Below are 11,865 nucleotides of genomic sequence, written 5' to 3'. Positions count from 1 at the left end.
AATAAGTTATACTGCAAAAAATGGCAAAGAAATACACATTTTGTCCGGAATACAAAGTGTTATATTTGGGGCAAATACAACACATCACTGAGTACCACTCATCATATTTTCAAGCATGATGGTGGCTGCATCATATTATGAGTATGCTTGTCATCAGCAAGGTCTGAAAATCTATGGCAAGACTTGAAAATGGCTGTCTAGCAAAGATCATCAATCAACTTGACAGAGCTTGAAGAATTTTTTTAAGAATAATGTGCAAATATTGTACAATCCAGGTGTGCAAAGCTTTTTGAGACTTACCCAGAAAAACTAACAACTGTAGTCGCTGCCTAAGGTGATTCTAACATGTTTTGACTCAGAGGGTTGAATACTTGGCTAATCCAGATAAATTAGTGTTATATTTTCCATTAATAAGAAATTAATTAAATGTTCTTCCACTTTAAACAGAGTATTTTGTGTAGAAAAATTGCAATTAAATCAATTTGAATCTTAAGTAAAAAAAAAAAAAGAGAAAAAAAAGAAATAAAAGTCAAGGGGGTGTGAATACTTTCTGAAGGAACTGTAAACCCAGTCCTGGAATCTCCATCGGAAGTGTATTTTATTCCAGGAATAGGTTTTTAAACTTTGTCCTGGAAATTGGCCCGTATACCCTCAGCCCCAGCTTGTAGCCATGTCATGTCAGTGTGTATCCACCTGTTGTGTCCTTGATGGCTATTCCAGTCTGTTGTTATGACTGACCCAGGATAGAGCGAACACTTCAAAGGTTTCCTGCTCATTGTTGAGATGCCCTCCTGCACTTAGAAGTGTGTGTATGTGTCCACTTGAGTGCATGAATTGAGCTGTACTTAGAAGTATGTTTTTTTCTAAACACCATTGACTGGATGAGATGCGAGCAGCTGGTGAAATACCCAGACGTAGCGTGGACTGTGATCTATGCCAGGCAGATTCGTTTCCACATTTTATTTCACCTTTATTTAACCAGGTAGGCTAGTTGAGAACAAGTTCTCATTTACAACTGCGACCTGGCAATGGCTTTCACATGCTCATGGCTTTCACAGTAACCCTATCCTCTGAGGAGTGGAGCCACAGCCCTACCCCACATAATCTCATCTCTGGACCAACGCCCCAGCCCAACCCAAACACGCAGGACAGGGCTCTCTGCTGGTCCCAGTCCAACCCTACAGGGCCCCACAGCCTAACCCAACACACCAGCTCAACCCTAGCCCACAACCCCTACCCCAGACCAGATGCATTCTCCAGTGAATTAAAACATATGTACTGTAGATACTTGCCATTGTCCCGGTAACTGCCATTTTACACTTTTACAGCTTGTATAATGCTGGGGGGATATTGTAATGTACAGACAGGGATTCTCTTCACTGATTAATCCACTACAAGCACTACTGCTCTCTGTGGCCCCCCACAGAAGAGGGTAGAGAGGAGGGGGGGTTGGGAAACAGCAAGACGAGAGGAGGTCAGAAGGAAAGGAGGGCAGAGCAAAAAGAGAGGAGGGGAAAAGAGGGAAGAGGATAGGAGGGCAGAGGGAAAAGAGAGGAGAGGAAAGGAGGGGAGAGGGAAAAGAGAGGAGAGGAGAGGAGGGCAGAGGGAAAAGAGAGGAGAGGAAAGGAGGGCAGAGGGAAAAGAGAGGAGAGGAGGGCAGAGGGAAAAGAGAGGAGAGGAGGGCAGAGGGAAAAGAGAGGAGGGCAGAGGGAAAAGAGAGGAGAGGAGGGCAGAGTGAAAAGAGAGGAGGGCAGAGGGAAAAGAGAGGAGAGGAGGGCAGAGGGAAAAGAGAGGAGAGGAAAGGAGGGCAGAGGGAAAAGAGGGGAGAGGAAAGAAGGGCAGAGGGAAAAGAGGGGAGAGGAGTGGAGGGCAGAGGGAAAAGAGAGGAGAGGAAAGGAGGGCAGAGGGAAAAGAGGGGAGAGGAAAGGAGGGCAGAGGGAAAAGATGGGAGAGGAAAGGAGGGCAGAGGGAAAAGAGGGGAGAGGAAAGGAGGGCAGAGGGAAAAGAGGGGAGAGGAAAGGAGGGCAGAGGGAAAAGAGGGGAGAGGAAAGGAGGGCAGAGGGAAAAGAGAGGAGAGGAAAGGAGGGCAGAGGGAAAAGAGGGGAGAGGAAAGGAGGGCAGAGGGAAAAGAGGGGAGAGGAAAGGAGGGCAGGGGGAAAAGAGGGGAGAGGAAAGGAGGGCAGAGGGAAAAGAGGAGAGGATAGGAGGGCAGAGGGAAAAGAGGGGAGAGGAAAGGAAGGCAGAGGGAAAAGAGGGGAGAGGAAAGGAGAGGAGGGCAGAGGGAAAAGAGGGGAGAGGAAAGGAGGGCAGAGGGAAAAGAGGGGAGAGGAAAGGAGGGCAGAGGGAAAAGAGGGGAGAGGAAAGGAGAGGAGGGCAGAGGGAAAAGAGAGGAGAGGAAAGGAGAGGAGGGCAGAGGGAAAAGAGGGGAGAGGAAAGGAGGGCAGAGGGAAAAGAGGGGAGAGGAAAGGAGGGCAGAGGGAAAAGAGGGGAGAGGAAAGGAGAGGAGGGCAGAGGGAAAAGAGGGGAGAGGAAAGGAGGGCAGAGGGAAAAGAGGGGAGAGGGAAAAGAGGAGAGGATAGGAGGGCAGAGGGATAGGGAGAGGAGAGGAAAGGAGGGCAGAGGGAAAAGAGAGGAGAGGAGAGGAAAGGAGGGCAGAGGGAAAAGAGAGGAGAGGAAAGGAGGGCAGAGGGAAAAGAGAGGAGAGGAGAGGAAAGCAGAGGGAAAAGAGAGGAGAGGACGGCAGAGGGAAAAGAGAGGAGAGGAGGGCAGAGGGAAAAGAGAGGAGAGGAAAGGAGGGCCGAGGGAAAAGAGAGGAGAGGAAAGGAGGGCAGAGGGAAAAGAGGGGAGAGGAAAGGAGGGCAGAGGGAAAAGAGGGGAGAGGAAAGGAGGACAGAGGGAAAAGAGGGGAGAGGAAAGGAGGGCAGAGGGAAAAGAGGGCAGAGGGAAAAGAGGGGAGAGGAAAGGAGGGCAGAGGGAAAAGAGGGGAGAGGAAAGGAGGGCAGAGGGAAAAGAGAGGAGAGGAAAGGAGGGCAGAGGGAAAAGAGAGGAGAGGAAAGTAGAGGGAAAAGAGAGGAGAGGAAAGGAGGGCAGAGGGAAAAGAGAGGAGAGGAGAGGAAAGTAGAGGAGAGGAGAGGAAAGGAGGGCAGAGGGAAAAGAGGGGAGAGGAAAGGAGGGCAGAGGGAAAAGAGAGGAGAGGAAAGGAGGGCAGAGGGAAAAGAGGGCAGAGGGAAAAGAGGGCAGAGGGAAAAGAGGGGAGAGGAAAGGAGGGCAGAGGGAAAAGAGGGGAGAGGAAAGGAGGGCAGAGGGAAAAGAGGAGAGGATAGGAGGGCAGAGGGATAGGGAGAGGAGAGGAAAGGAGGGGAGAGGGAAAAGAGAGGAGAGGAAAGGAGGGCAGAGGGAAAAGAGGAGAGGATAGGAGGGCAGAGGGTTAGGGAGAGGAGAGGAAAGGAGGGGAGAGGGATAGGGAGAGGAGAGGAAAGGAGGGGAGAGGGAAAAGAGAGGAGAGGAGAGGAAAGGAGGGCAGAGGGAAAAGAGAGGAGAGGAAAGGAGGGCAGAGGGAAAAGAGAGGAGAGGAAAGGAGGGCAGAGGGAAAAGAGAGGAGAGGAAAGGAGGGCAGAGGGAAAAGAGAGGAGAGGAGAGGAAAGAAGAGGGGAGAGGAAAGGAGGGCAGAGGGAAAAGAGGGGAGAGGAGAGGAAAGCAGAGGGAAAAGAGAGGAGAGGAGAGGACGGCAGAGGGAAAAGAGAGGAGAGGAGGGCAGAGGGAAAAGAGAGGAGAGGAGGGCAGAGGGAAAAGAGAGGAGAGGAGGGCAGAGGGAAAAGAGAGGAGAGGAAAGGAGGGCCGAGGGAAAAGAAAGGAGAGGAAAGGAGGACAGAGGGAAAAGATGGGAGAGGAAAGGAGGGCAGAGGGAAAAGATGGGAGAGGAAAGGAGGGCCGAGGGAAAAGAGAGGAGAGGAAAGGAGGGCAGAGGGAAAAGAGGGGAGAGTAAAGGAGGGCAGAGGGAAAAGAGTGGAGAGGAAAGGAGGACAGAGGGAAAAGAGGGGAGAGGAAAGGAGGGCAGAGGGAAAAGATGGGAGAGGAAAGGAGGGCCGAGGGAAAAGAGGGGAGAGTAAAGGAGGGCAGAGGGAAAAGAGGGGAGAGTAAAGGAGGGCAGAGGGAAAAGAGGGGAGAGGAAAGGAGGGCAGGGGAAAGGAGGGGAGAGGAAAGGAGGGCAGAGGGAAAAGAGGGGAGAGGAAAGGAGGGCAGAGGGAAAAGAGAGGAGAGGAGAGGAAAGGAGGGCAGAGGGAAAAGAGAGGAGAGGAAAGGAGGGCAAAGGGAAAAGAGAGGAGAGGAAAGTAGAGGGAAAAGAGAGGAGAGGATAGGAGGGCAGAGGGAAAAGAGAGGAGAGGAGAGGAAAGTAGAGGGAAAAGAGAGGAGAGGAGAGGAAAGGAGGGCAGAGGGAAAAGAGGGGAGAGGAAAGGAGGGCAGAGGGAAAAGAGGGGAGAGGAAAGGAGGGCAGAGGGAAAAGAGGGGAGAGGAGAGGAAAGCAGAGGGAAAAGAGAGGAGAGGAGAGGAAAGCAGAGGGAAAAGAGAGGAGAGGAGGGCAGAGGGAAAAGAGAGGAGAGGAGGGCAGAGGGAAAAGAGAGGAGAGGAGGGCAGAGGGAAAAGAGAGGAGAGGAAAGGAGGGCAGAGGGAAAAGAGAGGAGAGGAAAGGAGGGCAGAGGGAAAAGAGGGGAGAGGAAAGGAGGGCAGAGGGAAAAGAGGGGAGAGGAAAGGAGGGCAGAGGGAAAAGAGGGGAGAGGAGAGGAAAGCAGAGGGAAAAGAGAGGAGGGCAGAGGAAAGCAGAGGGAAAAGAGAGGAGAGGAGGGCAGAGGGAAAAGAGAGGAGAGGAGGGCAGAGGGAAAAGAGAGGAGAGGAGGGCAGAGGGAAAAGAGAGGAGAGGAGGGCAGAGGGAAAAGAGAGGAGAGGAAAGGAGGGCCGAGGGAAAAGAGAGGAGAGGAAAGGAGGACAGAGGGAAAAGATGGGAGAGGAAAGGAGGGCCGAGGGAAAAGAGAGGAGAGGAAAGGAGGGCAGAGGGAAAAGAGGGGAGAGTAAAGGAGGGCAGAGGGAAAAGAGGGGAGAGGAAAGGAGGACAGAGGGAAAAGAGGGGAGAGGAAAGGAGGGCAGAGGGAAAAGAGAGGAGAGGAAAGGAGGGCAGAGGGGAGAGTAAAGGAGGGCAGAGGGAAAAGAGTGGAGAGGAAAGGAGGACAGAGGGAAAAGAGGGGAGAGGATAGGAGGGCAGAGGGAAAAGATGGGAGAGGAAAGGAGGGCCGAGGGAAAAGAGGGGAGAGTAAAGGAGGGCAGAGGGAAAAGAGGGGAGAGTAAAGGAGGGCAGAGGGAAAAGAGGGGAGAGGAAAGGAGGGCAGGGGAAAAGAGGGGAGAGGAAAGGAGGGCAGAGGGAAAAGAGGGGAGAGGAAAGGAGGGCAGAGGGAAAAGAGGAGAGGATAGGAGGGCAGAGGGAAAAGAGAGGAGAGGAAAGGAGGGGAGAGGGAAAAGAGAGGAGAGGAGAGGAAAGGAGGGCAGAGGGAAAAGAGAGGAGAGGAAAGGAGGGCAGAGGGAAAAGAGAGGAGAGGAGAGGAAAGTAGAGGGAAAAGAGAGGAGAGGAGAGGAAAGGAGGGCAGAGGGAAAAGAGAGGAGAGGAAAGGAGGGCAGAGGGAAAAGTGAGGAGAGGAAAGGAGTGCAGAGGGGAAAGAAGGGAGAGAAAAGGAGGGCAGAGGGAAAAGAGGGGAATGAGGGGACGAGTGAAGGAGGGGCAGAGGGAAAAGAGGGAGAGAAAGGAGGGCATAGGGAAAAGAGAGGAGAGGAAAGGAGGGGGCAGAGGGAAACAGAGGGGAGAGGAAAAGAGGGCAGAAGGGAAAGAGGGGAGCATTAAGGGGCAGAGGGAAAAGAGGGGAAGGAAAGGAGGGGCAGAGGGAAAAGAGGAGAGGAAAGGAGGAGAGGGAAAGAGAGAGGAGAGGAAAGGAAAGAGAGGGCAGAGGGAAAAGAGAGGAGAGGAAGGAAGAGGAGGGCAGTAGGGGAAAAAGAGAGGAGAGGAAAGGAGGGCAGAGGGGAAAAGAGGGAGAGGAAAGGAGGGCAGAGGAAAAGAGAGGAGAGGAAGGAAAGGAGGGGAAAAGAGAGGAGAGGCAGAGGAAAGCAGAGGGAAAAGAGGAGAGGAGGGGGGGCAGAGGGAAAAGAGAGGAGAGGAGGCAGAGGAAAAGAGAGGAGAGGAGGGCAAGGGAAAAGATAGAAGGAGGGCAGAGGGAAAAGAGAGGAGAGGAAGGAAGGAGGGCGAGGGAAAAGAGGGGAGAGGAAAGGAGGCAGAGGGAAAAGAGGGAGAGGAAAGAGGGCAGGGAAAGAGGGGAGAGGAAAGAGGGGCAGAGGGAAAAGAGGGGAGAGTAGGAGGCAGAGGGAAAAGAGGGAGAGGAAAGGAGGGCAGAGGGAAAAGAGGGAGAGGAAAGGAGGACAGAGGGAAAAGAGGGGAGGATAGAGGGCAGAGGATAAGGGAGAGGAGAGGAAAGGAGGGAGAGGGAAAAGAGGAGGGAGAGGAGAGGAAAGGAGGGCAGAGGGAAAGAGAGGAGAGGAAAGGAAGGCGAGGGAAAAGAAGAGGAGAGGAGAGGAAAGAGAGGGAAAAGAGAGGAGAGGGAAAGGAGGGCAGAGAAAGAGAGGAGAGGAGAGGAAAGAGAGGGAAAAGAGAGGAAAAAGAGGGCAGAGGGAAAGAGGGGAGAGGAAAGGAGGGCAGAGGGAAAAGAGGGGAGAGGAAAGGAGGGCAGAGGGAAAGAGGGGGGAGAGGAGTAAGGAAAGGGCAGAGGGAAAAAGGAGAGGAAGGAGGCAGAGGAAAGGAAAAAGAGGGAAAAGAGAGGAAAGGAGGGCAGAGGGAAAAGAGAGAGAGAGGAGGGCAGAGGGAAAAAAAGAGAGAGGAGCAGAGGGAAAAGAGAGGAGAGGAGGAAAGGGAAAGAGAGGAAGGAGGGCAGAGGGAAAAGAGAGGAGAGGAAAGGAGGGCGAGGGAAAGAGAGGAGAGGAAAGGAGGACAGAGGAAAAGAGGGAGGAAGGAGGGCCGAGGGAAAAGAGAGGGGGAAAGGAGGGCAGAGGGAAAAGAGGTGGAGAGAAAGGAGGGCAGAGGGAAAAGAGGGGAGAGGAAAGGAGGGCAGAGGGAAAAGAGGGGAGAGGAAAGGAGGCGAGGAAAAGAGAGAGAGAGGAAAGGAGGGGCGAGAGGGAAAAGAGGGGAGAGGAAAGGAGGGCAGGAGGGAAAAGAGGAGGAGGAGGCAAGGAGGGAGGCAGAGGGAAAAGAGGGGAGAGGAAAGGAGGGCAGAGGGAAAAAGAGGAGAGGAAGGAGGGCGAGGGATAGGGAGAGGAGATGAAGGAGGGAGAGGGAAAAGAGAGAGAAGAGGAGAGGAGAGGAAAGAGGGAGAGGAAAAAGAGAGATAGGAAGGAGGGAGAGGAAAAGAGAGGAGAGGAAAGGAGGGCAGAGGGAAAAGAGAGGAGAGGAGAGGAAGTAGAAGGGAAAAGAGAGAAGGAAAGAGGGCAAGGGAAAAGAGGAGAGGAGAGGAAAGTAGAGGGAAAGAGAGGAGAGGAAGGAAAGGAGGGCAGAGGGAAAAGAGGGAGAAGAAAGGAGGGCAAGAAGGGAAAAGAGGGGAGAGGAAAGGAGGGCAGAGGGAAAATAGGGGAGAGGAGAGGAAAGCAGAGGGAAAAGAGAGGAGAGGAGAGGAGCAAGGAGAAAAAAGAGAGAGGAGGAGGGCAGAGGGAAAAGAGAGGAGAGGAGGGCAGAGGGAAAAGAGAGGAGAGGAGGGCAGAGGAAAAGAGAGGAGAGGAGGGCAGAGGGAAAAGAAAGAGGAAAGAGGGCCGAGGGAAAAGAAAGGAGGAGAAAGGAGGACAGAGGGAAAAGATGGGAGAGGAAAGGAGGGCAGAAGGGAAAAGATGGGAGAGGAAAGGAGGGCGAGGGAAAAGAGAGGAGAGGAAAGGAGGTGGCAGGAAAGGGGAGAGTAAAGGAGGCAGAGGGAAAAGAGTGGAGAGGAAAGGAGGACAGAGGGAAAAGAGGGAGAGGAAAGGAGGGCCGAGGGAAAAGAGGGGAGAGTAAGAGGGGCAGAGGGAAAAGAGGGAGAGTAAAGGAGGGCAGAGGGAAAAGAGGGAGAGGAAAGGAGGGGCAGGGGAAAAGAGGGGAGAGGAAAGGAGGGGAGAAGGAAAGGAGGCAGAGGGAAAAGAGGGAGAAGGAAAGAGGGGCAGAGGGAAAAGAGAGAGGATAGGAGGGCAGAGGGAAAAGAGAGGGAGAGGAAAGGAGGGGAGAGGGAAAAGAGAGGAGAGGAAGGAAAAGGAGGGCAGAGGGAAAAGAGAGGAGAGGAAAGGAGGGCAAAGGGAAAAGAAGGGAGAGAAAAGGAGGGCAGAGGGAAAAGAGGGGAGAGAAAAGGAGGGCAGAGGGAAAAGGAGGGAGAGGAAAGGAGGGCAGAGGGAAAAGAGGGGAGAGGAAAGGAGGGCAGAGGGAAAAGAGGGGAGAGGAAGGAGGAGCAGAGGGAAAAGAGGGGAGAGGAAAGGAGGGCGAGAGGGAAAAGAGGAGAGGAAGGAGGGCAGAGGGAAAAGAGGGGAGAGGAAAGGAGGGCAGAGGGAAAAGAGGGGAGAGGAAAGGAGGGTAGAGGGAAAAGAGAGGAGAGGAAAGGAAAGGAGGGCAGAGGGAAAAGAGAGGAGAGGAGAGGAAAGGAGGGCAGAGGGAAAAGAGAGGAGAGGAAAGGAGGGCAGAGGGAAAAGGGGAGAGGAAAGGAGGGCAGAGGGAAAGAGAGAGAGGGAGAGGAGGGGTAGAGGGAAAAGAGGGGAGAGTAAAAGGGCAGAGGGAAAAGAGGGGAGAGGAAAGAGGACAGAGGGAAAAGAGGGGAGAGGAAAGGAGGGCAGAGGGAAAAGAGAGGAGAGGAAAGGAGGGCAGAGGGAAAAGGGGAGAGGAAAGAGGCAGGGAAAAAGGGGAGAAGAGATAAGAGGGGAGAGGGAAAAGAGGGGAGAGGAAAGGAGGGCAGAGGAAAAGAGGGGAGAGGAAAGGAGGGCAGAGGGAAAAGAGGAGAGATAGGAGGGGCAGAGGGAGAGGGAGAGGAGGAAAGGAGGGGAGAGGGAAAAGAGAGGAGAGGAAAGGAGGGCAAGAGGGAAAAGAGAGGAGAGGAAAGGAGGGCAGAGGGAAAAGAGAGGAGAGGAAAGGAGGGCAAAGGAAAGTGGAGGAGAGGAGAGGAAAGTAGAGTGGAGGAGAGGAGAGGAAAGGGGGCAGAGGGAAAAGAGAAGAGGAGGAAAGAAGAGGGAAAAGAGAGGAGAGAGGAGAGGAAAGGAGGCAGAGGGAAAAGAGGGGAGGAGGAAAGGAGGGCAGAGGGAAAAGAGGGAGAGGAGAGAAGCAGAGGGAAAAGAGAGGAAAGGAGAGGAAAGCAGAGGGAAAAGAGGGAGAGAGGAGAGGAGAGGAAAGAGAGAAGAGAGGGCAAAGGGAAAAGAGAGGAAGAGGGGCAGAGGGAAAAAGAGGAGAGGAAGGGCAGAGGGAAAGAGAGAGGAGAGGAAGGAGGGCGAGGGAAGAAAGGGGGAAAGGAGGAGAGGGAAAAAGGGAAGGAAAGAGAGGGCAAGGAAAAGAGGGAGGAAAGGAGGGCCAGGGAAAAGAGAGGAGAGGAAAGGGGCAGAAGGGAAAAGAGGGAGATAAGAGGAGGGCAGAGGGAAAAGAGGGAAGGAAAGGAGGCAGAGGGAAAAGAGGGGAGAAGGAAAGGAGGGGCAGAGGGAAAAGATGGGAGAGGAAAGGAGGGCGAGGGAAAAGAGGGAGAGTAAGGAGAGGGCAAGGGAAAAAGGGGAGAGTAAAGGAGGGCAGAGGGAAGAGGGAGAGGAAAGGAGGGCAGGGGAAAAGAGGGAGAGGAAGAGGGCAGAGGGAAAAGAGGGGAGAGGAAAGGAGGGGGCAGAGGGAAAAGGAGGAGAGGAGGAGAGGAAGGAGGAGCAGAGGGGAAAAGCGAGGAGAGGAAAGAGGGCCAGAAGGGAAAGAGAGGAGAGGAAAGGAGGGCATAGGGAAAGAGAGAGAGAGGAAAGTAGAGGAAAAGAGAGGAGAGGAAGGAGGGAGAGGGAAAGAGGAGGAGAGGAGAGGAAAGTGAGGAAAAAGAGAGGAGAGGAGAGGAAAGGAGGTGCAGAGGGAGAAAAGAGGGGAGAGAGAAAGAGGAAGAGGGAAAATAGGGGAGAGGAAATGAGGGGAAGGAGAGGAAAGCAGTGGGAAAGAGAGGGAGAGGGAGAGGAAGGAGAGGAAAAGAAGGAGAGGAGGGCAGAGGGAAAAGAGAAGGAGGAGGGAGGAGAGGGACAAGAGAGGAGAGGAGGGAGAGGGAGAAAGAGAGAGAGAAAGGAGGCAGAGGGAAAAAGGAGGAGAGGAAGGAGGGCAGAGGGAAAGGAGAGGAGAAGAGGAAGTAGAGGGAAAAGAGAGAAGGAGAGGAAAGGAGGGCAGAGGGAAAAGAGGGAGAGGAAAGGAGGGCAGAGGGAAAAGAGGGGAGAGGAGAGGAAGGGCAGAGGGAAAAGAGGGGAGAGGAGAGAAAGCAGAGGGAAGAGAGGAGGGCAGAGGAAAAGCAGAGGGAAAAGAGAGGAGAGGAGGGCAGAGGGAAAAGAGAGGAGAGGAGGCAGAGGGAAAAGAAAGAGGAGAGGAGGGCGAGGGAAAAGAGAGAGAGGGGGCAGAGGGAAAAAAGGAGAGGAAAGGAGGCCGAGGAAAAGAGAGGAGAGGAGGAGAGACAGAGGAAAAGATGGGAGAGGAAAGGAGGGCCGAGGGAAAAGAGAGGAGAGGAAAGGAGGCAGAGGGAAAGAGGGGAGAGTAAAGAGGGCAGAGGGAAAAGAGGGGAGAGGAAAGGAGGACGGGAAAAGAGGGGAGAGGAAAGGAGGGCAGAGGAAAAGAGAGGAGAGGAAAGGAGGGCAGAGGGAAAAGAGGGGAGAGGAAAGGAGGGCAGAGGGAAAAGAGGGAGAGGAAAGGAGGGCAGAGGAAAGAGGAGAGGAAAGGAGGGCATAGGGAAAAGAGAGAGGATAGGGGCAGAGGGATAGGGAAGGAAGGAAAGGGGGGAGAGGGAAAAAGAGAGAGGAGAGGAAAGGAGGGCAGAAGGAAAAGAGAGGAGAGGAAAGGAGGGCAGAGGGAAAAGAGAGGAGAGGAAAGGAGGGCAGAGGGAAAAGAGAGGAGAGGAGAGGAAAGTAGAGGGAAAAGAGAGGAGAGGAAAGGAGGGCAGAGGGAAAAGAGGAGAGGAGAGGAAGTAGAGGGAAAAGAGAGGAGAGGAGAGAGAAAGGAGGGCAAGGGAAAAGAGGGAGAGGAAAGGAGGGGGCAGAGGGAAAGAGGGGAGAGGAGAGAAAGCAAGGGAAAGATAGAAGAGGAGAGGAAAGCAGAGGGAAAAGAGAGGATAGGAGGGCAGAGTGGAAAAGAGGAGAAGAGGAGGGCAGAGGGAAAAGAGAGGAAGGAGGGCAGAGGGAAAGAGAGGAGAGGAGGGCAGAGGGAAAAGAGAGGAGAGGAAAGAGGGCCGAGGGATAAGAAAGGAGAGGAAAGGAGGACAGAGGGAAAAGATGGAGAGGAAAGGAGGGCAGAGGGAAAAAGATGGGAGAGGAAAGGAGGGCCGAGGGAAAAGAGAGGAGAGGAAAGGAGGGCAGAGGAAAGAGGGGAGAGTAAAGGAGGGCAGAGGGAAAAGAGTGGAGAGGAAAGGAGGACAGAGGGAAAGAGGGAGAGGAAAGGAGGCAGAGGAAAAGCACTGGGAGAGGAAAGGAGGGCCGAGGGAAAGAGGGAGAGTAAAGGAGGGGCAGAGGGAAAAGAGGGGAGAGTAAAGGAGGGCAGAGGGAAAAGAGGGAGAGGAAAGGAGGGCAGGGGAAAAGAGGGGAGAGAAAGAGAGGGGGCGAGGAAGAGAGGAGAGGAGGGAAAGGAGG

The 11,865-nt window shown here is 53.7% G+C and overlaps 1 protein-coding gene across 1 annotated transcript in view; it reads left to right on the top strand.

The window, feature by feature from the left end:
* Window positions 1-670: 670 nt before the first annotated feature.
* Window positions 671-11,865, top strand: part of LOC120026182 (GTPase-activating Rap/Ran-GAP domain-like protein 3) — a 41,715-nt gene continuing 30,520 nt past the window's right edge. Inside the window, exon 1 of the mRNA XM_038971007.1 lies at window positions 671-677. Coding sequence (XP_038826935.1) covers window positions 671-677 — 7 coding nt within the window. The remainder of the gene's footprint in view (window positions 678-11,865) is intronic.

Source organism: Salvelinus namaycush, chromosome 31, assembly GCF_016432855.1.
Source record: "Salvelinus namaycush isolate Seneca chromosome 31, SaNama_1.0, whole genome shotgun sequence".
NCBI classification, from domain to species: domain Eukaryota; kingdom Metazoa; phylum Chordata; class Actinopteri; order Salmoniformes; family Salmonidae; genus Salvelinus; species Salvelinus namaycush.
This window is presented reverse-complemented; position numbering and strand designations above follow the sequence as displayed.